Below are 27,373 nucleotides of genomic sequence, written 5' to 3' on the forward strand. Positions count from 1 at the left end.
CCCACTGAGAAAGTGTGTCCTTTGTTTTTACTGTATTAAAAAAAGAGTTTTAAGACTATAACCTCTCAGCTGAGTTCAGTGCGGGGTTCAGCAGGTATGTATAGCACAAGGTGCCTGGAATTGCATGCATACATGGCAGTTATATTTGCCATGGTACTTGAGATCTCCTTTAGGTCCAACTCTGTGCTTCTCATTGCTACAATTACTCTTTATCTTTTTTTCCTGCAAGGCAGTGGTGGGGGAACTTGTCATGGTGCAGAGGATGGGAATAAAACCCATGGGAAGACAGCAAAGACTTTGAGAAGGCATCTCTTGTGTGTTGTAGCTGTTGTGCCAGCATAGTTACTTATGTAGTTATGTCATGTGAGCCATCCATCAACTTTGTTTCTGGTAGGGGATTTTTTTCACCTGTAAGTTCTCTGATCCAATTCATGGTGTGACTGCTTGGAGGGAGGACATGGTCGAGGTAGGCTATGTGTGAGAGTAAACTAAGCCCTTAAAACAGTGTGGCTGCTGGAGAGATGCATGTGGAGTCATTCCATCTGGCACTGAAATCCAGTTTTACTTGAGTCAAAACCAGCCCGTACACTGTAAAGTATTGCTAATGGATTTGAGAATTGTTAATCTAATGTTCAGTAACATCATAAACCATTCCTTCTGTTGTTCCTAGAATTTTTAAAGTAATTGTATAGCATTAGTGACTTTAACAGGATTGTAGGAAATGAGTACAAGGGACTTTGTTGTTGTTGTTCCTTTCCCATTTCCACTGATAGTAATAATTTCCTAGAAAACCTAAATGCAATTTTGGAGCAATAAAACAGTTTCATTTCACTCTTTGGGGTATAGTGTGTAGGTTGGGTTGTTTTGTCAGTTTGGTGTTTTGAGTTTGGGTTTTTTGGTTGTTTTGTTTTGTTTGTTTTAGGTTTTTGAGGATTTTTTTCTTTTTACAAAATTACTGCCAATACTTCTATCTGCAGTGCAGCATCATATTGTTACCCTTTCTTTTGGAGAACTAGATGAATGTTGTATTGCTCCATCACGAGTGACTTCAAACAGGTTTTGATGCATTGTATTGTTTGCAGTAGCTATATTTGAGATTTCATAGAAGCCTGGTTTTCCTCTTGTGTGCTGTGATTTTGAAGAAATGATATTTTTATCAACTGTGAAATGGCTGACTTGAATGACAAAATTACACGTGCAGGAGAGGCTATATAAACATTTTAAAAACAAACTACTGTAATGTCACTATCTAATTCTTGAATCAGTTTCTAAGGAGTATTCTGCTGTTGCTAATGCAAACAAATTCATTGTGATTTTTACATGCAGTCATTCCAAGAGTAATAGGTATGACATGGCCTCTTCTCCCTGATAAATAATGACAGGACGAGAGGGAATGGCCACAGGTTGCGCCGGGGAAGATTTAGATTAGACCTGAGGAAATATTTTTTCTCTGAAAGAGTGGTCAGGCACTGGAATGGCCTGCCTAGGGAGGTGGTTGAGGCACCATCCCTAGCGCTGTTCAAGAAGCGTTTAGATGAGGTGCCTAAGGGATTTGATTTAGTAGTTGGGTAGGGATGGTGATAGGAGGATGGTTGGACTAGATGATCTTGTAGGTCCTTTCCAACCTAATGAACCTATGAACCTATGACATTTATACTTTGTCTTCCTTGAATCCAAATTCTATAATGATCCTCCAGAAAAGGGATTTGTTTTCAGGTTTCAGTTAAACCTGTACATGCAGCCTAGCAGCCATGGGATTCTCAACAAAGCTGCTCTTCATCTACAGTTCAGGGAGCTCACTGACTGCAGTCCTCATAACAGACTGAGAAAGAAAATCCAGCAAAAGTCGCTCTTAAAATTGTATTTTGAGATACAAACATCCACAACAAAAGAACCACAAAGACCTTCCCTGTGAGATCCTGTCAATATGTGATGGGTACCTTTTCCTGTTGTGGGATGTACTTTCCCATGCTTTACATAGATTCACTGATTCAACTGCATGGACAAATCTGAAACATGGCACAGGATGTTCCATTTCAGCATCTAACAGAAGATGTCATTTATCTGCTAGGAGTATGCGATATATTCATGGATCACAGTGGGAATAGTACAGGTGAGTTGCTGTGAAAAGTTGTTTGTTTGAAGTAAGTAAAATAATGGGTAAAAGCAGTTCTTGCCTAGCTGTATGGGGAAAAGAAAAGGCATTGGTGTTAGTCTGGCTTGTAAACTGGAACTGAAGAAGTTTTATTGCACACGTCTGTGCAGTTAGCACCTTCCTGTTGCACAGAAACTGAACTAAGCTTCAGTTCTTTCAACCCAGTCCTACAAATATACACTCTAAGACTGGCAGTTTAAAAACAAACTAAAACAAATCTGTGGCCCAGTATGCCTTCTGTAGCTGCTATGTCAAGGTCCAAGGCTGTTTCTAAATAGTTCTAGTAATAGGCATAAAACTTGGCTTTGCTGTGGTTACAAATTTGGTGTGTGAACTAAATTTAATTGAAGTCCACAAGGTGTGTGTTTTTACTTATTAATACTTATTTATTCTAAGCACCAACCTTGGGAACTGAATTGAGCTATTAGCCTGTATAATGCATTATGCTAACATGGCTAATTTGCTAACAAAGCTACATGGAAACTAAATTTTGTTGCCTTTGCATCACGTCCACCAGTTTATCAGAGTTGAAGCTGAACTAAATTGGAAGCCCTGAAGTGCTGTGTTTTCATCAAAAGCACTGGGAAGAAGATACGTTAGATTTGAAATGTTGAACGGGGTTTCGATCTGTTCGTTCCTTTAATAGGATTTTAAGTCCTGGCAAAATAAATGTTTAGACAACTTTTAATGAGGGATGAGAATATTAATTTTAAAAGTTCAGATAGAGAAGTAGATGTCAGTAGAATAAACAGACTGAGCTTTAGTAAGGAGAGGGCAATCACATAATTCTGTTAATAACTGCACCTACAGCACAAGCTTGCAAGTTGTTGAAGCATGGCTACCAGCAAAATTGTGCTGTAGAGGAAGGTACAAATTCATGGAGCAGGTGATGTGGGAAGGGTTTACAGGGAGGCAGTGCAGTATGAAGGGAACTAAGAAATAACGCAGGACTGGAATTTCTTCATTTCTCCTTTGTGTGTGAAACAAAACTGTTCCACAAAAGCAATAAAACGGGCAATGATTTAACTTAGTTATAAGCAGTAATGACAGTTCAAAATGATAATTGTATGTCTGTGCAATATGGTGTATTACTCTTCTCAGCTGCTTATTTTGTGCTGCATTTTTTGCCCTGGAAATAAAAGTTGCTGTTCCCATAGGCCTATCAGGCAGAACGATAGAAACTACTGAGTGTCTGACCAAGGAGAGCTGATGTGGGGAGGAAGGAAAACAAGAAACATGTAGGTGCAGGTCTGCTAGTGTAGGAATTGATCATGGTTTATTCCTGGAGGAACTGATTAATAACAAAGAATTCAAGCGTGTATCTTAATGTCTTACACGTGTTAATGTTTCACAAACTGTATGATTTTCACGCATTTTCTTGGGTGAATAGTTGTTGCAGTTATGGATAATATCAAAGAACAGAGTAAAAATTGAAGCTCTTCCTTTCTGAACATGGCCCTTTTTTTGATTTATGACTTGTTCTTCCAGTTGACCTGCTTGGTTTAAATGCTGTGCTGTGTAAAACTAAAGTAAACTTTGAATGCTTTAATTAACTTTTCTACTACGTGATGATAGAGCAAATAGTTCCAGTGTATGTGTTCATTACAGGAAGATGTATTCAACTCCGCTGTGAACATTTCATTCCCCCATTGGATACGTAACTCAAAAGGTTTAAGATACTCAGTTTTAATCAGAAGCTAGAATTATAACACAAACATGTTTTATGATATAAATGTCATTAAAACTTTCAGTGTTCAATAGACAATTTCAGTGACTGACACATCCATGGAATGAAAAAGTACAGATGTGCTAGATTTCAGTATGCTGTGTAAATCCAGTCAAGGACTTTGCATAACATGAAACTGCTCTTCTCCCACAGCAGGAATTACCAGATGTCTGAAATCTGAAGCTTGTAATTCTGATTCTGCAGTTATTTCAATCTGAAGTTATTTCATTGGGGCACAAGGATTTTTGTTTTGTTTTAGTAGTCCTTACAGGGTAACATTTTAAGTGCAGCTTAGCCAATGTGACAGAAATCGTAGAGGGAAGAGATCTTGGTTTGAGTTTTGACCTATTTTTTTAATAACACCAGAGGTACCACTAGTTGTCATGTCACCCAGTAAGAGACAGGAAAAATTAATAACTTTAATTTCCTTTTCAAATAATGCACTGTATCAAGATAAATACTTCTTGATTTTACAGTTAACTGAAACTAATTTACAGGCTGTTTTTAATGAAACTGAATATTTCCTTCTTTAGTGAGTGATTTGGTATTTACGTTACTAAGAGTTTACTCGAGTTCTAACATCTTGACAGTACGTGGTCAGTCTGCTTCTGTTGGAAGAATCGGATTTCATTCTGTCATTATGTTTTACTTTGTGCCAAGAAATATACTGGAAACGGGTAACCTAGTCAGGCTTCTAGAAGAGAAGGGGTCATAAAGACAACTTAGTTAATTGATGCTTGTAGCAATGCTGTTCAGAGTTAACTAGTGGATTTCTGTTGATAGTGAAAGTCCAACCTTTTCTTGTAAGGAAGGCCTGTGTACTTGACAGCTTCATGTTTAGTTACACTTTGACTTCTTTTATTAAGCCCATCAATAGCTGTTTGCTGGGCAAATGTTTCAGCGGTGTAGAAGAAACTGGCAGTTAAGGTTTCAAAACCTGTGATAGGTTTGATTCTAAAAATAACAACATATACTCAGTTCTGTTGTTTGTTTGTTTGTGCATGAGTGCTCTTAGAAATGTTAAGCTGTTCAAATAGATGGAATAACTTCGTTTTCTGTGATGTTGCAAGCCTTAGAACTCTTGCATTGATTGCTTTTGCAATTGCAAATTAAGGCAACTTGGAGTTCAACCTGCTGTTATTTTTACTGGTATGTCCGATTTTAGACTGTGTGAACAAGTCCAACCTGACCTTAGAATTCAAGTGGTGCCCTTCAGGCGGGTGCACCTTCCAGCAATAGCAAAAGAGTTTGGGAGCAGTACAGATGACTGCCATCTAATTTGGACTTCCTGATATAGGCCAGATAACATCATTTATGAATTTATCTGGCAATGTTCTTATCAAATCCTGTCCTATTTAAATATTTGCTTTCAGGGAGGCAATGCAATGCAAGAAACACGCAGAAAAAAACTGAGTATTGTTTCTGTATGAAATGTGGCCAGGATTCTGAAATTAATTTCTCTTTTGAGAGATCACGTGGGATATTGGATTCAGTTGATTCTAATGAAAAATTCAAAAGAAATGGAGATCATCTTTCATTTCAGCTCCTCTTTGAGAAAGGTATAAATTTATACTATGTTTAAATGCCTAAACACTCAGAAGAATTGAATCTTCTGAAATGTAGACGTTATTTTTAAATAGCATGAATACTCCAATGTAAGTGAGATTTACAATTTTAATTTCTTGTTTAAGGTCAGAGAACATATGTGGCAGACAAAAAATGGTCCCTACAGCCTGTAAGGACATCATCTTGCACACTGACTGTAGTCCTCAAAGTCACTGCAAGCTATCCAGGCCTGTTCTAAAGTGACTTTTAATTAGCATATAAGAATTGGTTTGGAACTTCCCACCTTCTTGTGCAGTTAATTAGACAGTCATGTTTTAATAAGTAATAATACTTAAAAACAAGTCAGTTACTTCCCAGCTGTTTATGGTAGAGGCAGTGGATTAAATTTGAGGCCTAGCTTTCCTGACAGGGATTTCATAACATTTCCTACACAGTACTTTACTTGTCTCAGACTTCGGATAAATACGCGTCTAGATTTCTGCGGCTTCGGTAATTGCCTGTTTGTTTGCTGAAACTGGTTTGTAATTTCCTTTAGTGAGACTATTCAAATTAGAGAGGTGGGTTATGCAGTGGATTTTAAGAATAAAAGCTGCACTTGTGTATATGTGTATATGTATTTATATAAAATCCGTGTTTGGTGATCAGTGAGTGTAATTGAAAATCAGCACCTTATGGCACTTTGGCAGCAGTTATAACTGTTTCAAAGACATCAGACCGAGAGCATTTATCGACCATTTGAAGAGAAGACAGGCATGTGTCCCGATTCCCAAAAGTGAAACTGAGACCTATGTTTAAAAGGAAATTTGGTTCTCTTGTGGTAGTGCCCATCTAATAGGCACAGAATGTTCCTTTCTTGAGGGAAGCGTTGATGTGAAGACATGTTTTAACAGTGTGTTGGTAGGCACAGCACTGTTTAACAGTGTTTTGAAGAATTCTGGGAAGTATGGCTTCTGCAATATCTAGGAGGCTGAATGATGAGTATTTTTCAATAAATGATGTGGAGAAATACATGTTACATACTGAAATTATTATAAAACTCATTACTGCCTGAGGGTATACTTGACAACAAAAGCATTAATTAAAAGCAGTGTTATCCTGGCAAGATGAGGAGAATGAGATCTGTTCTTGTAACAGAAGCATAATTGTAGTCTTGTCAAAATATCATTAGACCCTGTAGCAACTGAAAGGACATCATTCCAACAAGACTTGGCTTTTTGGAGTCTTTTTTTCTATGCTTTAAATAATTTTCTATCTCCAGCTTTTTCTCTTAATTGTTGCAGTTAGATTGAATAATGGGGTTTTGTGCAGATCAGAGAAAAGTGGAATGAATGAAACCCAGTACTCTTCAGCACGTTGTTAAAGGGAGTAGCATGCTTTATTTGCAAAGGTATTTCATACTGCAGTAATAAACATGACAACTGTTTGGTGTAGAGAATGAGATGGAAGAGATTCAGTAGAACGAAGACATGGCAGTTGTTAATTTAACCCTCCACTGTTTTGAAAGGTTGTTTTCAGCTTGGACACAAGTTTTATCAGTGGCACATTAGATGCACAACGTCCTCAACAGTATCATTTATGGATTCAAGACAACTTGTGTTTACTGGAATCTGTCATTTTGAAGGCTATCTTTACAGTGAGGCATTTTTTTCCCCAAACATGCTTTTTCCTCAAAGCATTTGTCATCAATATGAGTAAAAGGCAGTCTGGAGCATCCAAGATAATCTTTGTTTAAATTAGTTCTTAATGGACATTTTATCAGACTTTAAGTAGATTTCTTTCTTTCCCAAACCTTACTCTTTGGAAGCAACTTTGAAACAAATACTTAATAAAGTGGCTCAGCAATTGCTGCTGCTCCATGCATTGTGTGATGTATATTGGCGGCATGCATGTGATGTCAGGCTTTCTTGCTAGCTTAGTCCCTTCTGTCATGGATTTCTAAAATATAAACCTAAAAAACCTGTTGACTCTCATGTTCTTTAATGTGCTTGGATTTTCTGATGACTCAGTTAACATATGGTATGTGAATTTTAGTAGTAGTCAATATAGTACTTATCCAAATGCACACTGTACGTGTGGATTTTGAAGTTTTCTGGTTGGGGAAGTGCTAAGAAAAATAAAAATGGATAAAAGCATTTGTGGTTTAGAAACTGTAGCCTGTAGGAAAAGATTAGTCTTGACAATACAGCATTGTCTATTGAGTCAATTAAGCATGTAGGTTTAGCTAGCTTGGGAACAAGTTCCAGCATGTGATGTTGTAAATAGCATTCTCACATAACAAATGTTGGCTTGGTAAGTGGGCCATAATATCTCCTGCCACTCTACCAGAGTGTTTTTTTCTTTGTGTTTTTTTTTTTTTCCTTTTTTCTTCTTTTTTTTTTCTTGTTTGTTTGTTGTGAGTGAAGTGCACTGATGCAGAATTTGAGTCTCTCTGATGACTGCTGTAGAGTACTACCACAACGTGTTCAGGGAGTGTTGGATCAAGATAAGATGAAGGTGATCACAGTGGTGCCACTCTGCTATTTTTCTGTTTATCCACGTGGAGAAATGGGGCCTTAAGACCCAGTGACTCAAAATCTCTAACAGCAATGTTGATTCACCTACCTGTCCCACTTCTTAGCTTGAATACATTTTAAATACATACTCACTTTATTAGGAAAGAAGTATTAACAGCTAGAAGAGCTTAACAGCTGCATAAATTGTCAGCTCTCAGCTTCCTTAATAGAACATCTATATTTGTCAACAGGCAAATCAGTTAAAAGCTGGTGAGAGCTGGTGGTACTAAAACCACAGCAAACTGATGTTTTCTGCAGCAATGAGAGAATGGAAGGCAAACCTTGTCTTTGTTGTAGTTTTTGTTTTAAGTCAGACTGGCTTCATTGTTGGCTGTGATTTTTGTTTTGTCTTCTGGATTAGGGCTTGGCTTTGTAGCAAAATGGTACTCAGCTGCCAGCTTAGCCTTGTCTCCTCTCTGCACCACTTATTCCAACAAGTTTTGAGACTATAACAAAAATGGTCCCTGTTAAAGATATGTCTGATACAGAGACTCTCAAATGTCTTATTTTTGAATCCTTGATTTAAAGCACAGCTCTCATCAGCCTATCCAGTGATTATATAACATGTAAGAGCAGTGTGGTCCACTGCTTCCTAGGAGCTGCACAGAGAAAATGCTTTTTGTACCGTAAATACATCTTTTAATGATAGTATTTAATTCATCTTTATCTTCTGCTTTTTAATATTCTCTTTGAATTTTATACGTGTTTTGGGAGTATGTGATCAAGATAATTCAGACTACTGGTTTAGCAATATCATGGTACACATTTTTGTTGGTACATCCTGTTTCTCTTTGCTGTTGGAAAAATCTCTGTATTCTCATACAGCTCGATGCCTTAAAATATTGGGAGCAAAATTTTTGGAGTTTTGGTTTTATGTTGATCAGGTTAACCTGCACCGGTATATGTAGGATTGTCTGGTGCAAACAACTAAATTGTGAAAAGATTGCTTTGATTATGTTATTCTGGTGTTAAAAAATTCAGAATCTGCATTTCTATGTGTGTAAGAGTTTACATTTTGAAGAAACGCTCGCTGTGTTTAAACAACATAATGTTAGATTTACTGGCATTTACAAGGTAATTTTTAAAAAACAAATAGAAATCCACCCAAAAGCCCTAACCTTGATGGAGAAGACTCTGTGATGCTGACTCAGAAACTGTGTAACTAGTTAATTTAGATCTGTATCCTTGCTTCTGTCCTTCTCATGCTTAGTGTGATCTTAGATATGTGAGTACTGTGAACTTTACTGAGCTGTTCATTACACTGTAAATTGTAGAACTAAAATAAACTGGAGTACCTAATGAAATATTTCAGCTTTTTGCCATACTTCAAATGTTTTTCAGTGCTCATGTTGGGAAAGGTAGATGTTCAAGCTGTTTTTAATAATTTTCCTCCAATTTTAACTTGCTCAAAAACGGGCATTCATTTTGGACATCTTTCTTCTGCTGTTTCAGGATTACTGTAGAGCACACGATGCTTTGTTCAGGTGATGAATTTTGTATTGCTGTAATCTTGTATCAGGGAAGTACCCATCATTTTCTTTAAAACAAATTTTTGAAGGGGATTGCTTTCAGAAGTAGTCCTGGAAGTTCTGCCTGCATTACGTAGAGCAGAAAGGGACTGGTTACAGTGTGCCTGTTCCTTGGCCCAGTTGTGTCGTCACTGAAGAATTACTGCAATCTGAACCTTTGACATAAAAACTTAAGAGGACACTAATGCTTGGGGCTGCTTTTCTGTGTTAGAGATCTGAGTGGGGTCTTGGTCTTCTTGCTGATGGAGATTTTGTTGTTCAGTAGTTTGTTTTGGTGCTCTTGGTTATTTCAAGTACTTCGGTTTGGGGTGTTATTTTTTTTTTCTTTCTCTTAACTGGGGGCCTGCAGGAATGCAGGAGTCACTATAAAGCAGTGTTGCTTTACCTTTTCCAGATACTGCATGTAGTTCCACAGAAGTGGGTTAATTAAGTCATGGGTCAGTGAAATCATGAAGTGCCCCTCAGGAGATGGTTTATCAGCAGAGCCCCTTGGTGTGGCTTCAGTAGGCGATGGCAAAAGGAAAGTTTCTGCCAGAGCTTGTGCACCATCTGAGGAACAATGGCAGGCCAAGAGAAGTGCCTTGGCCTTGCTGCGAGGTGTACTGTGGGAGACTTGTGCCTGCAGAGCAGCAGCAGCTAGAAAGGTGAGAATTTTTGTCCCAGACTGAAGAGATCAAAGGTGTGCATGCTAGTAAGACAGCAGGTGTCCAGATGTGCCAGTCTTTACTCAGTTCCGTCTCCTCTCAGGGCAGGCTTCATTGCTGAGGCATGTTGGGAGAATAAGCAATCTGCTGGAACTGTAAATGGTTCAGGTAATCTGGTGACTGTGCTTCATGCTGACCAGCAAATTGTGTGTGTGGCATTTGTATGGGAGCTGGATGATGCTGTATTAGGTGTACCCTCTCTAAAAGAGGCTTGACAAGCTGGTGTTGGTCATAAAAGATCTCATGCAGAAGAGGAAGAGTGAAATTTGGTGCTGTTTTTTTTTTTGTTTGTTTGTTTGTTTGCTTGTTCTAGTGCTTGGAGATGTACTATTTTTGTGCTGTGAGTACCATTTGGCTTTTCATTATGGTATGGCTACTGTGAGGATTTCTCCCTGCTTTTCTGTTGCTTCTGCATTTGAACGTGGACTAGTTGGTGAACAGTTCTGGGGATCCTCTGAGGTGTCTGTACTTCTCAAAGTGTTTTTACAGCTGAGCAAATCCAAGTAACTGGAGCAAAATCCCTCTTACACTTCTCTGCATTTATATGAACTACAATATTCCTTTTTTAACAGCACATTTTTACTGGTTTTGGCTTAGTTGCTTTAGAATTTTGTCATTGTCAGTCACGTACTGTTGCTTCCCAATACTGCCGGGTTGTTCTCCTACATGTTTTATGAACAGAGGTGATGAGGTAAGAACAGGAAGCCTGTTGATTTCCCCCTAGGAAGAAAGTGCTGCTCAGCCTCCCTGGTGCTGGATGTTACATACTGAGAGTAGTTCAATGATGAGACTGCAATACCTAGTTAGTAGGGCTGCACAACGTGACTCCTGGAAGTACTTCAGACTCCTGGAAACATAATGAACTCAAACCAGCTGCAGAGATGCATTCAGCATCCAGCACATAGATGGCTGGATTTTAATTAGCTACACCTGTCCAAACATTTGGTGATGGCACTGGAGTCAGAACTTCATGCCTTCAGTTACACAGAGCGGAGAGAGCCTGGCTTGACTTTCAGGGAGCTAAGGGAATAATGCCAAGTCAGTTTTATTTCTAAAATGATATAAAATTGTGGCTCTAAGTATAAAATCTTGAACTCCTTTTTTGAGATTGTTGTATTTTCATTTACTTACACCATTGTTGAATCTGTTCCTTTGAGGAAGGTGCATCACAGTGACTTTTCTTGTCTGTGCTACTACTTAAGCATCAAAAACCTAATTGAAAAATTAACAAGTGGTAGATTTGAATTTATAGAGTATGTGGAGTGCATTTTGTCACCATCTGAAATGCACTGGTTGTTTTGCTGGGTGTTCCAAGGTCACTTCATTACTTGACTTTATTACCTAGAAGTGGTTGTGGTCCAGTGCCTGTAAGCTGCCATTATTCTGTAAGATATTAAAATGTCTCCTGTGTGATACTGCTCAAGAGCTGGAAGATGCTGCAAACCTGGGTTGTGATTAGTCGCCTTCATTTCAAGCTTCATTAAGAGGGTGTGACCTGTGGGTTCCAGTTGATTAAATCCAGAGATGGGGCAAGTAAACATCTTAAGAAATACCTATTTTTTTCCAGACCGAGGCAGAGAAATATGCGCTTGTTTGTATTCTAAGGAAAAGCGAACTCATTGACATGTTTTCTTCAGAACTTTGGTCATGAAGGGAGGGTCAAAAAAAACAAAAGTGTACGCTGAAGTCTTTCTGAGTTTTCCAGGAAGCAATAAAATGTTTGAGAACCGTAGATTTTCAGGCTGCTGAAGAAAGTAGAACTTAAAAAGTGTTTGTACTGTCTCCATAGAAATTCTTTCCTCCCCCACCATGTTCTTTCATATTTAGTTTCCATAACCAGCACACTATTGTGAAGCAGGGGAAGTGCAGGGTAGCTGCAGGGAAGCCAGCCAATCACTCCAGCTTCAGAGCAGACTCCAGGGCTTGTGGAGCTAACCTTTCTGACCTTCACAAGGGGCCTCTCCGAGGAGAGCCATTTTTCCTGCCTTGTAATGGTAAAGAAAAAACTTGGCAACTGCTTTGATCAGCAAAGCAAAAACAAGGAGAGCAAGGAGTAAATGGGCAGCTTTGTGCACAAAACTGCCAAGTCAGTGCTGGCTTTCTCTGTGCTGGAGCAGCAGTACCACCTTAAGTAGAAGACATGCACGTTTCTTTGAGGCCTTGGCATATCTGGTGATATAGATTTAGAAAATCCTTCTGCTCAAACGTAAGGCAAAATCACAGTTGTTACCAGCTGTGGCAAAGTGAAAGTGTTTCATCTAATGGACTGAAATGTGAAAGTGAGGGAACGTTTTCTTTCTTACTTTTTGGGGGCAAGATTTTCAGAAGAGAAGGAATTGCACAGTACTTTTAAAAATAATTCTGGTACTGAGAAGTCAGTGTTTCTTGTAGGCAGCCAGTGTATATTTTTACTGTGAAATGTATTGCTTTTTGGCTTTGGATGGTGTTGTGTTTCTCAGTTGATAGCTACAATGCATTTGAGATGCCTCGTGGAAGAAACAGTGGTTTTAATTTCCAAGTGTGTCAAGTTTTGTTTTAACTTGTACCACTGTTAAAAAAAAAAAAAAAATTCTTACATTGGCAATATTTGATATTGGCTCTTAGCTTCACTTCTTCCATGTGTTCTTTTTGTTGTTCTTTGGGCTCTGATCTACCAGTGCAGCTGTATCCTTCCATTATAGCTCCTAATCAGTTTGGTAAGTGATGTTTCTGCTCAACAGATGGAGTGAATTCTTTCACCTGAGCTTAAGTGAGATATTAATATTAAGTGATTAAGTGAAATTTCTGCCTGAGAGTAGGAGAGGCTTGCTGTTGTTTTCAGTCAGTACTTCCTTCCATTTCAGTGAGTATGTCTCACAGTTTAATTTGCTCGAGCAGAGTATTTGTGAACTCACAGTTTGTTCATTCTTCCTGCTGTTTGTAAATTCTGCCAATTTCTGCCTCCTTCCTTTGCTACCTGTTTCTCTCCATGAAGTTTGGCTCCTTAGAAGTTGTTGATATTCCACATTGCCGGATTCCTGTGCCAGTTGTGTTTCCTCTTGGAAATCCAAGAGACTTCCACCGTCCACGTTCACTCAGTGTTTCATCCTTTCCTCAGCCACTCCCTGCTTAATCACCACAGTACTGTGCTCAAAGTGGCTGACTGATTTTTTTTCTTTCATACATGACTGAAAATAAATAATAGTCAGCTCCACAGTTCTGGGGCCAGGTAAAGTGCTTTCACATCTTCGTTGTTTTGGAGAAGTGCTCTTCAGTTCTGTGGAAGTGCAGAAATGGAAATGAGTTTCACTGTTTAGCAAAATAGCTCTAGGTTCTCAGTATTAAGGGTAACAGCTTATTAGATCCTTGCAGATTTTGGGGTAGGACGCAATTTCCGTTTCTGATAAGACTATTTCTGTGCAAACTGTTTCTCAGTAACTTTCACCTCCAGGGCATCTATCTGTTACCCCAGCACCCACGGTGGTGTTCAGATAAGACATTCAGTATCCGAAGAAGATCTACAAGAAATGTATTTGCTTCAAATCTCTCATCACCGATCAGCTTCCAAGTGAAATGTAGCGGGCAGACTTCCACTAGGAGATTGTGTCTTGTGGGTACTTAGAGTGTAACAGCGCTACACAGGTACTGTATTCAGGGAACACCTGCCTACTGCCTCACACTTAAGTTCCATTGACAAAAAAGTCAGAGGAGAGCAGTTGCTGGCTGGCTCTGCGGGCAAAGGAGCGTGCTGTGCCTCCAGGCCTCCTCCTCCTCGCTTGAGTGGAGGCGATGCTGGCAGCGCCAGCCTCAGCCAGCTCTGGGCATGCTCCAGCACAGAAGGTGGTATTGGGCTGCTCCTCACCATCCAGGCAGCTGTTCCCTGTAGGAAAAGTATGTGAGGTAGAAGATAGACTGCTAGATTACAGGGGTGCTGCAGTCAAGGCTTGTTTAGTTAGCCAAGTCTGGAACACTGAAGAGCTCAGAATGTGGGTGAAGTCAGAGATGAGGAGAAACAAAGCGCATTAAACGGGGACTCAGCAATAAAACAGCTCCGTTTTTGGGCTTTGTTCACTTTCTTACAGTGTCATATTGGATATCTTCTCTGTATCCTGTGGCATTTTTCTCTTGTTAGCTGTTACGGTTTTTATCTTCTTCATCTATGTTTATCTTCTTCACCTACTATAAAAGTAGGTTCCTTGTAGAGAATAACACGGTACTGTCAAATCTGTAACAGTCCCTTTCTCATTTTAACATAAATGTTTGTAACAACTTCCTGGAAAAAAGTAGATTTCTGAAAACATATTTGAAGGATAATGAGGTATGAAGGAAGGAGGACTCAAAGTTGTAATGCACCATTTTTTAGAACTACAGTCATGGAACTCAGAATTAATTTTTTCCTTTTTAATGTCTAGTTTACTTTAAGTTCTGAGGTGAAGTTTGATGCTATGACCTTTGTAAGGATATAAAACAATTACAGAATAAATTTTAAAGGTAATACTAAATAGTACATGATTGCTGCTGAACTTGGAGAAGGTGACACGTAGTGGAAAGAAGTCACCAGATAAGTACCTGGAATTGTAGAGGCACAGCTCCAAAAGCATTAGCCAGCTCAGGGTTTACTTTCTCGTCCTCTCAGTTCGAAACTAAGGAACTGGGAGCTGAAAAGCAGAAAGGTTTTTCTTTCTGCCTTATCTAAATGCAAACTGGATGTGAGAAAATAGTATTTGTTTTAAAAGCTTTCAGTGTGCAGTGACTAGTGGCAGTTGTTTCAGATCACTAAAACAGATGAAACATATTGTGAGAATGATGGCAAGTACTGGAGCAGGACAGACCGAAAGGATCACGTTAGCTCAGTGTGATGTTCTTGCAAGCTGACTGTGGGTGACTGTTAGGGAATATTAATTACAAGGGAATTGTGGGTTTCGTTCTGCTCTTTGATATATCTTCCGTTTTGCCTGCAAGTACTGAATTACATCTGATCTGGAGATTGCAGTCCAGATAGTAAGCTAGACTACTGAGTTTAAAGGGCACTGGTAGAGACATTCTGAAGCTGGCAGTGGCTTGTGCTCTAATGCTGCATTTGTTTGCAGTTCACATAGCTCATCCCAGCAGCTGTGTGCCAGGTAACCTGTCCAAGGGCTTGTCTGTGAAGTGGCATGGAATTGGTGTGAATATTGGTCCATTAGCTGGGACTTTTAATTCACTGCCTAAGAGAATTGTGTCCTATTACTCAGTTCCTGAAGTCACTGATACGTGACAGTACACATTTGGCACTTCTGAGATCACTAGCAGTGCCTCTACAAGCACAGCTTATAAAGGAAATACATTATTCTCCAGAATGTATGCTGGTTATTGAACTGGTCAAACCTAAGCAAATAGGCAGAACTTTAACTTCAACTAACTCTGAAGTTTCAGTTTTGTTTGAAATGAAGTTGGTGAATCCAGGTCAAAAGCAGCCCTGTAGAATGGTGATAAGAACACACTCAGCTCAGTTTGTCCCAGAGCTCAAAGTGAAAGAAAGCTTTACGCAGACAACCTTTCTAAAACACTCAGTGAGTTTTGCAGGCAAAAAGGAAAAGCTGGAAGTTGATAATGGTGGCGTTTGGAACTGAAAGGGAGTGGAGGAAAGGGATGGGTCCCAGGGAAGTGCTGACTAATGGTCAGCAAACACTGGAAGGGAGTTCTTGTGTTTAAGTGCTGGCCTCACTTCCTAAAAAGAAAATAAAACTCAAACTACAAAAGCTCAAAATGTGGGTTGGAGAAGCCTTTAAACTGGCCTGCTTTTCTGGGTAGGATGCAGAGAAGTCTTATCTTTACCTATGTAATTATCTCTGTTGTATTGGAGAATCTGCTCTAGTAAACCTGATTTTAAATGCTAGACGTGTGTTTTGAATCCATTGAAAAAAAATTTAAAAAGATGATAAGCAGATAGAATGTTCCTCCCTCTCCTTCCTCTGCATCCCCCCAGCTGCCTGTAATGGCTGAGTACCGGGGTGGATAGGGGTAAGGGATGGATTAAAGTGATTCCAAAGTTGGAATTAATTTATTCTAAATTAAGGTGATAATTTCCAATGTAGGATTTGTTGGCAACTGCAGCTCTGAAATTCAGTAGCAGTTGGAATCTATTACACGTAATGGTTTGTTTTGCATCTAGAGATAGGACTGAACAGTTACTAAATAGCAACTATCACATATAGCAAAGTACTTAATTTTGACAAAGATGAAAATATTGCATCTCTCTAAAAGAAACTCATACTTTAAAAACCATTTGTAACTTTACTGCGATGCTTTTAAATAAGCTTTTGTGCATAACACGTTATACTTGCTATTTTTAATTTTCTTTGTACCAAGAGATATTCAGAAAGGAAGTTGATTTACTGCAAAACAAGTATGTAAAGGTTGAAGTATTGGTGTTACAGTGTTAATTTCGTGGAATAAATTGGAACTGAAGATCTCTTTTGAAGATTGGCCTTACAGGTTACAGGAGTTTTTGCTTTTGAAAAGGAAGTTTGTTTCGGGTAGTTATTGTCTTGTCGATTTCACCAAGTTTCCCCCAGATTTGTAACAATGGAATATGTTATATTGGTATTTCAGACGTTTCAAATGGAAAACTTTTGAAAGTTAGTGACATTTGAGTTCAAAATCCATTTTACCTTGAATTGTTTATTTAACAGCATGAATTTCTAAAACACTTTTTAAACTAATGCTCTTTAAATTCTTTGAGTGGTAAAGGGAGCTCTAGAATCTGGAACTTGAAAATCCACAGGTTGAAAACAGTTTAGGTCATTTCTTAAGTAAGTAGAATTGCTTCAAATGCTGTACATTTAATTGTTATAGCTATTATTTTAAACTTTGTGAACTAAATATCTTAATCTTTTCTTGTGCATTTGCTCTGTATTGTCCTTGCCAGCTCAGGTTAAATGGGTAAATAAAAATAACATTTCAAAGCATAGCCTTTAGACACTATTTTGTATCTGGGTGCTGAGAAATCAGTTCCTTCTGATGCTTCTCAACTTGGGAAATCTGTCTCTGTGGGAGATGAAAAAGAATAATCTGCTGGTGAAAAATCGAGTTGCAAGATTGCCTGGAGATGGCTGAGCAGGTAGCTCCCACGTGCCGACTCAGGCAGCAACTTGCTGTTGGCAGATTTTTCTTTGTTTTACAGGGTTGTCTGCAAAGTCTTCAGGGGCAAGATTAATTGCCTCCTCCCTCAGCAGCACTCAGTGTTTATCTGAATTGGAAGTGTAACAAGCTTTACCTGAGACGTGATCATAGAGGTGAATTGAAAAGGGAAGAAAAGAAGTGGCAATAGAGGAAGTTAAGGTGGAAAAAAGAAAAGGGAAAAGAACATCAACATAATTACAAGAAAAACCTAAGTGTAAAAAATAAGGGATGAATGAAGTTGCCAAATCACAAGTGTGAAGAAAGGAAACAGAATGACATTGTATGTGTTGGGGTTTTGTTTGTTTCAATCTCAAATGAGGAAATGCTAATCGATCCATATGATTATTTCTATAACTAGAAACGTCTAAACAGGTCTTGCAGTGTGAGGTGGCTGTTCCAAAGCAAGTATTTAAGAATAGTTGTCAATATTAATTTTAATTGCAAGAAAAACGAATTCACTCTTGTTTCTCAGCAGAAAGCTGTGTGTTTGTTTCCATTAGGTCCTACCTAGCGGTTTCTTGGTCAGCCCATCCTGTCAGAGCCATCTGGGAGTGATCACTGTCAGAACAATCGAGCAACCAGTTTGAACTGCTCTCTGAGACTTTCTACTTTGAGCAATAAGGAAATAAGCTGAAGAATCTCTTCATATTTTGTTTTCCTTGGTGGTGGTTAGCCTCAAGGTTATTCACAGGATTGCTCGGAACCCCCTTCAGATACGAAGGCAGCTGGCTAATAGCAGCTTTTATTGCAGCGTGCTTAGGCAAGCCTCTCTGACTTGAAAACCTTCAGGCAACCAAAAACAGGGGATGTAGAAAGGGGCGTAAGATTGGCTCCTACTGTTGCAGAGATGCATTTGATTTCCCTGTTGCTTTCTTTGTCTCTGTTTAAGAGCTAAGTAGGGAGAGAAATTAGTGCGAGAGATAAAAGGGCAAAAGATGATAAGGGCTTCTATGGCACATCACTTCTGAAAATTGCCTGTCCTGCCTTTAATAATGTGAAAGTTAGTGTTTCTGTAATCTCGTCTTTATTGTTATGGAAGACAAAATGGTTGCATCTGAAGGTCTTCTTTTCTCTCCCTAAGGGCACAGGAGCGTATCTGTAAGGTTAAAACGAATCTATTAATTTCACTTGAAATAGAGGTGGATGCAGCTCTTCCTTTAGATTTGCTCTCCTTAGTGATATCTTTCTTTCTTTTATTTGAAATTAAGGAGAGAAAGAAACATGAATTTTGAATGTGTTGAGTGGCTTAACTGTGGGAAACAGAATTCTTACCTTTGGGGGCAGGGCAGAGAGATGGGAGAGGTTTCTTTTAAATGTAATCCCCTTTTCTTCTGTGGAACTGAGAGGGCAGGCTTAAAATCAAATCTGGTGGTATCAACCATAATCACAGCATTTACTCCTCTATGGAGGTTGGAAAAGGATCGAGGAATGTAAAAGCTAGGACTTCTCTTTTTATAGACACTGCAATACTGCTGTTTAATCTTAGAGTTTTCAAAGTAATGGAAAGAGCCCTGGAAATTAAAATGTCCTTGTTCCTCTCTTCTCAAACTCAGCAAACAATAATATTTTATTTGAGGGATCCACAGAAGAATCCAAGAATCATATTTTTTCAGAACACTAAATCCTTCGTGTGTGTCTGTATTGAGAACTGTCTGTGCAGAGGCCAGTGCTAGTAAGGGCTGCCATTGCACAGTTTTCAGCATTTTGTGTATCTTAAACTCTGTTTCTTATTCCAATGTCCACAGCTTCATGGGATATACTTTCAGGACTTAACATTAGTTCTTAGCATCTTGCAAGCTAGACCTAGGAAGAAATTCAAGAGGGATCTGTCCAAGAGCTTGCCTGACTCTCAGCAAGTTTGTGCAAAATCTGCACCAATTAGACTTTTGTCAGTTTAAGGCATTTAGGTTGCCTTACTGCTTTGCAGTAGTCGAAGTTCAAACTATTAATTTGTAGAGTGAATGTCTGTTGCCTGAGACTATTATTACATAGGGTAACAACTGTGTGGCAGAAGTCTATTTGGTATTTTGAGTGGATAGAGCTCTGACAGACTCTTTCTACCTGGTTATCATAGAATCATGGTTGGAAAAAGCCTTCAAGATCATCAAGTCCATCTGTGAACCCAGCACCACCATGCCCACTAAAGCGTGTCTCTGAGTGCCACATCTACACATTTCTTGAATACCTCCAGGGATGGTGATCCCAGCTCTTTCCTGAGTACCCTGTGCCAATACCTTGCCACATTTTCTGAGGATAAATTTTTCCTAATACCCAATCAGATCTGCCCCTGGTGCAACTTGAGGCCATCACCTTCTGTCCTATTGGTGACTGTGTCACCGTCAGCAGGATTTCTGTGCCCACCATTCTTACAATAATAATGCTTTTGTTCTTTTCAAAGTCATTGAAATCACAGCTGTGGCACAACATGATTGCACACTTAACAATTGCCTGCTGATTTTAGTATGTGCTTCTGCAAGCTGAAATTAGGATAGTGCTGTCTGTATCATCATGTCACCAGTGTGTTGTCATCGTATGCCTGTGGTACGGCTGGGTGAGGACATGGCCAGTAGCCTAAATGGAGTACTGCAATTCAACTTTGTTTAGTTAACATAGACAGATCTGACAAGGGAAATTCAGAATGCTCCCAAATTATTTATTACAGCAATATTCAGAAATTTTGTTTGTTTCTTTGAAGCAGTTGGGCCATGGTTGGAGGCATTACTGTCCTTGAGGGAAACTGTGTTATGAATTTTAGTTTCATTCTGCCAGTAGTGGGAGTTGGTCACATTAATATGCTGTGAATTTTACTGTGTGCTCTCTATTAACCTTTGATAGTCCTGGCACCTAGGGAAACCTTGCAAATCAATGGCAGAGGATAACTGGAAAGACAGTGCTTTCCAAAGCAATAGGTGAAATATCATCTCTCTACTGTGAACAACAATTTTTCCATTTGTTTATTTATTTATTTATTTCAGAAGACAATTGGAAAGTTCTTAAAAGGACATTGGGCCACTTTAAGTGTATCTTCTTGTCTAACTGGTTCAAATTTAGGACAGTGTTTGTGGAGTATGGAACTGGAGATGGAGATAATTGCTAACAACAAAGCTGTCTCATTTATCCTTGGGGCTTTTTTCTTTACTGTTGCTGCTCAGAACTGAAATTTGTCATCTCAGAGTTTTAATGCTAGGCAAGGTATAAATCTGTGACTTTGGTTCTTTTCAAATTGTTTAATATATTTCACTTTTAAGTTATCAACCCCTGATAAATTGACCAGTAGAGCGGTAGGCTATTTCATGTTTTAATGTTTCAATACTGTTTGAGAGGCAGAAAAGAGGGTGCACAAAGAATGTCACAAGTTTCACCTCAGGCAAAGCAGAATCCATCTCATTCTGCTTAATAGTATCCTGAAAGCATCGTATTAGTCATAACCCAAAATGTTCCACATACTAAAGCTTTTCTTACTGAGGCTGTTTAAACTTTTTTTTTGTTATCCCATTTTTAAACCTAACATAGGAAAATTTACCTCTGCAGCCCTGTAGCACATCTGTAATGTCCAACTACCCTTTTAGGAATTTACATTCAGCTCTGTTCTTGAATTAGTAAGCACTGTCACTTCCATAACACTCTTACCATGGTTTTGATTCTTCAGCAGAGGTTAGGCCCCTGAGAAGTACACACTCTTGTTTCCCCTTTGCCTCCTAGCATGGTATGCAGATGGGCATCGTGCAGGAAACCTATACTGCCTGAATGCAAGACAAGTTTGTGTAATATTTGTCAGACTTTAATTTGAAGAGGGAGGTTCTGACTGTTTATGCTTAGTTCGAGAGCAGAAATACTATATAATCACAAAATCATTAAAGTCAAAAAAGACCTCTAAGGTCATCTAGTCCAACTATCAACCCATCACTACTGTGTGTTCATTCATTTTCTCCCAGTAGCAGGAGAAGAGAGAACTTTCAATACATACATCAAGTTCTGATGCAGTAGAATGTACTGGTGAGAGCTCTAAAATAATTTGGTAATGTCATTTACAGGCATTTTACCCCACTCTGGTTCATCTAATTTTTGAAGATCTTAGATGAGAGGACAGAAAGAAAAATATTCCAGATCATTCTGCATTATGTAGATTGAGGAAACAAGCTGGTTAAGAAGATGAAGGAAAAAATGTGAAAGAAGAAAGTAAATCAGAATCATAGGTTACATACATGTTGATGGAGCAGCTCACGGTTGGGAAATAATGAAAAACTGAAATTTCATACCAACTTTAGAAATAATGAGGTGTAGTTTTGTTTGTGCACTTGCTCAAGTCACTCAGACTTTCCAATTCATTCCCAATATAATATAAAAAGTACACAATGCCAAGCTCAGAATCTTGGTAGGGCTATCACAATGCGGTCAGTGGTGCATGCTTGTGTTTTTATTTTGTTTTTAATAAAAACAGGATTTCCAGTGAATTCTTAAAATAGTCCCAAAACTCTGAGCACTGCAGTCCGAGTTAGTCATCGTGAGTTTATTAGAGACTGGAAGTAATTTTCCCATGCAGGCATAAAATGTAAGGCTGTCTACATTTTAAAACATGCTGCCACAGAAGCATCTTTATGGTGATGTTTTTATATTAAACAACATTGCAGCCTTTCTTGTGAAAGGACAGGTCTCCCTAGAGGTATCCCTGTGAATGATAGCAGACATGCTAATGGGGGCAAAAAAAAAGAGTAAGAGAAGAATCATGGCTTTGTCATGACTGAGAATTGTATTAAGTGAATGGAGTCCTCAGCATACCTTGAGAAGTGTATGCTGAGCAACAGGGACTCTAATTGCAATACTACAGAATATTAACATTTTGAGATAACGTTTACAGTTGATGATTGTATGGTTGCTCGTAATTCCTGGATTGGAATGTAGTCCTGATGAATTAAGCCTTTAACTGAAGGATTAAAGTAAACTTTTGAGCATCCTTTTTGCGTTAATTCATTTCTGATGTGGCTTTCAATGTGTCTCTTCAGTGAAGTGACTGGAGAACAAATGCAAATCTTCTGGCATGTGATAGTGTCTTATGCAAAAAAAAAAAAAAAAAAAAAAAAGGATTTCTTTCACTTAGAAATTCCTGTTCTTTAGTGACTGCAGGAATGGTCTTTGTATGCATAAAATGAGAACATTTTATTAAAAGCTCTTCATGTCAAGAGGTAACTAATTTGTATGATTTTAAACATTGGCAGGAGCTGGTGGTAGCAGCTTGATCCTCCTTGTAAGCCATAGCACTTTGGATGCACTGCTTGGTGGAGGGTGACTGAGTGTTTCATACAACAATTGCTCTTCTTGACACCAGAACTGACATAAATTTGCTAACAAATATTTAGCATGTTCTTAGAGTTTTGGCTTTGTTTTTCTAAGGGCTGTTACAGCAGATTTATGGTATAATATATGTTAATTTAATCAGTTCTTGCAACAGTTGAAGGGCTTGACAAGGATTTACTTCACCAAGACATCAGTGAACAATTAGAGATAGGTATCAAGATGCTGCATTTGAGATTTATTCTATGAGGTAAAATGCCTTGCATCCCTTGATGATACTAGAGATTTGGTTTTAATTCTGAGATGGTTTAATTGGTTTGGTTTTCTTTTCATGTAATGAAGAGCTGTGATTTTACTTCATGAATAGGTTTAGTTTTAATTTGATAGTACTGTGTAATGGCTGATTTATGGATTTCAGTGGATTTTATATGTAATATAAATATGTAATATCTACATTTTTTTTGGAAGCTGACAGTAATACTTCAGCAAAACGTGGCTCAGGTCCTGCTACTACATGTAAGGATGAGGGCAGCAGACATGCAGTGAAGCTACCATGAAAAAGTCTATTTGGTGCAGGAAGAGATAACGTGGTGTTGATGTCACAGTTCTTTTAGGCCATTTCTGTGCTGCCATTCAAAACAGAGGGAAAGATCTTTACCTGCAGAGAATGTTCTGCTTCCATAATTGATTATGAGAAATACATGGAGCTTATGGTGAGTTACCTTGGTGCTTGTGCTGCAGATATTTAACAAAATATAGCCTGTGTTCCTTAACAGGGCACTAAGATATACTTAAATAAGTTACTATGTAAATGGGTGGTTGCCTGCTTTGAATTCCTTTAATTGGTCAGCATGATGTGGAACTTGTGGATAAGAACTGCTACGCTGTGATGTGTTAGAGGAGTCTTTTACCATACAGCATTAAAAAACTCACCATGTGGTGTGGAGAGGTGGGATATACAGCAGGACTATGGTTTGGAGGCAGTTAAGAGACAGGTTTTGAATGAAGATATTAGGGAAATTCATATGTAGGTCAGGAAGCAGAAAACTGAGTGGGACGGGACAGCGTTGTCTTAATGAGCCAACCCAGGGATCACTGTGATTTTAACATAATCAACTTGATTACTTCGAGGCCTTACTTTTGTGGCTCTTTTCTAAGAAGGGCACTGGTTGGAGTTCTGTTGGCTGACTTTTCTCGAGGGATATTCAGCTAGGCCAAAGCTGGAAGCTGCTGCTGTCTGAACTAGCCGACCACATTACGAATCCATCTGAGCATTACTTTGCCTGGTATAATTAAGCAGGAGCTGATAATGCTGTCCCTGTGCTCTAATTGGCAGTACTTTTGAAATTGCTTCTTCCTTTGTCTATCCTTTACTCAGTTATGTTTGAAAAAGTTGGTGACTGTTGCTTCTATGTGTTCCTGCAGGCAACTGTAAAAGTGGTTTCGTAATACAGAGAGACAAATTTTTTCCTTCTTTTTTATACTCTATGCTCAAAGAGTGTATAAAAACAAAGACTATAAAATATATACCCTAGGTATTTGTTTTATAAGCGTCTAGTGTTACAACATTTTTATAGGAGTTAAATGGAAATAAAACAGTGTAATCATGGGCACAGTGGTGATTTCGCAGTTTTCACTGTTCCCAGAACTGAGCTGAGCAAATATAACAAATATGAAATAGAGAGGAGAGGTGGTACATGCTGGTGCTGTAACTTAAGCACGCCATCAGTGAAGCACTATCTGTGTAGTGATTTAAGTCTGGATTATCTCCTCCTGCTTTCATTGCCTCACAGAGTTGACCACCAAAAAAATGAAAAGTGCTTTTCAATATTAAGATCCAGTATATATATGGCAGTTTTACTATGTTTTCCCCTGTTCTATAAATAACCAGGCTAAAAACAGAAATACGAAGCCTTACTGTATGTGGCCTGCTTTTTAGTTAAGCTGGATGTTGGAAGCAAAGTCACTGTATGCTTAATAGTACCTGTATTGAATGTGTGCCAAGGAAACTAAAGTGACAGTGACAGCATTTTAATTGAACCTGTAGTAACAGGGTGACTTCCTGTGCACAAGGCAGTAATTGCTGCACACGAAGTAAGGCTTTGCTCACTGTTACATTCTTGTAGGAAAAGCATTCCTTCTTCTTTTGTGTCCCTCTTGAAATATGTCTATAACTCTTTTGGACTGACATTTTGTGTATGTTTAAAGAGAGCAGAATGCAAGGAAAAAGAGAAAAAGCTTAAGATAGAACTTGTTAGTCCAAGTCATGTTGTGATACCTTCTGCTTTCTAATCATGAGGCTTCCTGTTGCAGAGTGATAAATAATTGCATAGAGGTAATTGTTTTGGTGGCTATGAGCCATTTTATGATCTTTCGTAATTGTACTTTCTTCATTTCAAACAAGTGAAAATGATTAATACTTACAGACCTTACTTAGTATTTGGTGTTTAAAAAACAAAAACGTAACATTTTTGAACACCAAAGAACATGTTAAAAACTCTTGCTAAGTTGTTGGAGTGCATTTTCATTAGTTGGAACTAAAGAGTTCCTCAGTAGTTTCTAGTCATAGTCGCTAATTGCTTAGAGCAGGGAGAAGGTAATGTTCTGTTCTGTATGTCCAGTTTTACCTGTGATGAGGCCTTAACATATGACTTGAGCTCTGGGATTCTGTGTTCATGCAAACACATAAACAAAGTTTGGGATTCACCACCTCTCATGTCAGTGTATTTAACCCAGTTACCTTAGGCTTCCTTCGCAATGCAGAAAATAGGTGTGATTCACCTCCTTAAATTTCTCAAATGAATTACATCCTAACAGTGCTCCCATATGTTCCTTTCTGCTTAGTGGACAGCAGGGTGACATGGCCAGATGTTGGTGTCCACATAGATGTAGGAGTTGAGGTGACATGAACTATCTGCCCCTTTAGTATGTCTAAATACAGCACCACCTAAATTTGAATATGTGTGAAAGTTTTATCAGCTGCGAACTGGGGAGAGTTTCTGCACAATTACTGTTTAAGTCACAAAATAAAGATGGAAAATGTACAGCCTAATTGATGGCTCTGTACAAATACAGATCCACACAGATAAGTACAGAAGATTGGTACAAATCAAGAGTGTGAACTGAAGTACCAAGGTTTGAACTTGGATCATAGAACAATCTGCAGGGCAACTTTAAATGCAGCACTTTCACTGGAGAAATTGAAAATGGGCATTCCATGTAGTCCAGAAAGAAGCAACTTTAAGAATGTTTAGTATAAGGAAAGAGTGGTACCAAGTTGATGACGTGCTGGATTCTAATTGTTAACCAAACTATTTTAGTATGAGTTTGAACTAATGCTGTCCAAGCTTACTGCGTGTTAGTGGTTTTATTTTTGTCCATGTGAACTTTTTAGAGCACTGTTAATTAATGGCATCAAGATACTATGATGCTTGTTCATGAATAGCGTGCATTTGTTATTCATTAGATTAGCAAAGAATGCTAATCACATACCCAGAAGATGAAGTAATCATTCATTACATTTGTGTTTTCATTGACTTAAGTAGTTTTGTGAATGACAGTGAAGGTATTTTCCAGGGTTTTGTTTTTTTCTTTTCAAAACAGATAAATCAAAGCTCCCGAAGTTTAGCAATTGCATCTAGAGAGGGCTCACTGAGTTACTTGATAATCCAACCGTCCTCATCTTTTAATATGAAGTAGAAAGGCATCTGAACATCAGGGTTTTTTTTTATTACTACTCCAATACAACTGCTTACTGAAGTTACCACAGATGGTCAGTACTCAGGGATGGGGGGAGTACTCTATTAAATAAACTGAGAATGCAGTCATTGCACAGAAAGTTGGGGAAGACTGACGATTACTCACCAGGCTGTTCATTACAACTGCCTAGGCACTGAGAGTGAACTCATCATGCCAAACTACTTGTTTGTGCTTGAGATTCCAGGCATAACTGGCTGGGTTTGAAAGACACTCAAGTTGCATTTAAAACTGACAAGCAAGAAAAGGAAGAGAATGTTTAATTCATGGATATGTTATGGTACAACAGTCTAGATTCCAATACTCATGATGAGCTGTATCTTGCCGTTGCTCTAGCTCTAATCACTACAGCTCTTTGTTGGGAAAATGATGGTGACCAGAGTAAAGGATTTGAGAATATGAGGTATGGTAATGCCTGGACAGAATCCAAAAAGTTCTTGTTTGGTTTTGAATGTGGCTCTTGTTGGCAGGCTTAACCTTTTGTTATTAAACTTTCTGTGCTAGCAGGTCATTATTGTGAATGCATGACTGTCCTAACTCTCGCTTTGTTTCTGCAGTCATATTGATCAAACAACAACATGGCAAGATCCCAGGAAGGCCATGCTTTCCCAGATGAATGTTACAGCTCCCACCAGTCCTCCCGTGCAACAGAACTTAATGAACTCAGCATCAGGTAAGCAAAAACTATCTTTGTGGAGAAGGTCATACAAAGGAAGAAACTGCTGGCTCTTTTAATCAGGAAGATGTTGGGGGGAGAGGTGTTGAAATCTCACAGTTGTCTGTTTATTTTTAAACTTTAAATTTGTAAGGACTGATGCATCAATCAAGGAACTGATACTTGAGGTAAGAGAGCATAGAATCTTTGTCAGCAAAAAGTATGCTGTAAGTTTTGGGTTTATGTTTTATTTTTTCACATGAATGATTCTAACATTTGAAGAAGCAGAATTCCT

General features: G+C 38.6%; 1 protein-coding gene across 5 annotated transcripts in view; it reads left to right on the forward strand.

Annotated features, from left to right (window-relative positions):
- The window catches only part of YAP1 (Yes1 associated transcriptional regulator), an 80,236-nt gene that overhangs the window by 17,239 nt on the left and 35,624 nt on the right, over positions 1-27,373 (forward strand). For all 5 annotated transcript variants that reach the window (XM_065730026.1, XM_065730028.1, XM_065730027.1 and 2 more), the window contains exon 3: positions 26,981-27,096. In XM_065730026.1, coding sequence (XP_065586098.1) covers positions 26,981-27,096 — 116 coding nt within the window. The remainder of the gene's footprint in view (positions 1-26,980; positions 27,097-27,373) is intronic.

This window comes from Cyrtonyx montezumae, unplaced genomic scaffold, assembly GCF_038088225.1.
Source record: "Cyrtonyx montezumae isolate F1298 unplaced genomic scaffold, pur_monq_1.0 scaffold_12, whole genome shotgun sequence".
NCBI classification, from domain to species: domain Eukaryota; kingdom Metazoa; phylum Chordata; class Aves; order Galliformes; family Odontophoridae; genus Cyrtonyx; species Cyrtonyx montezumae.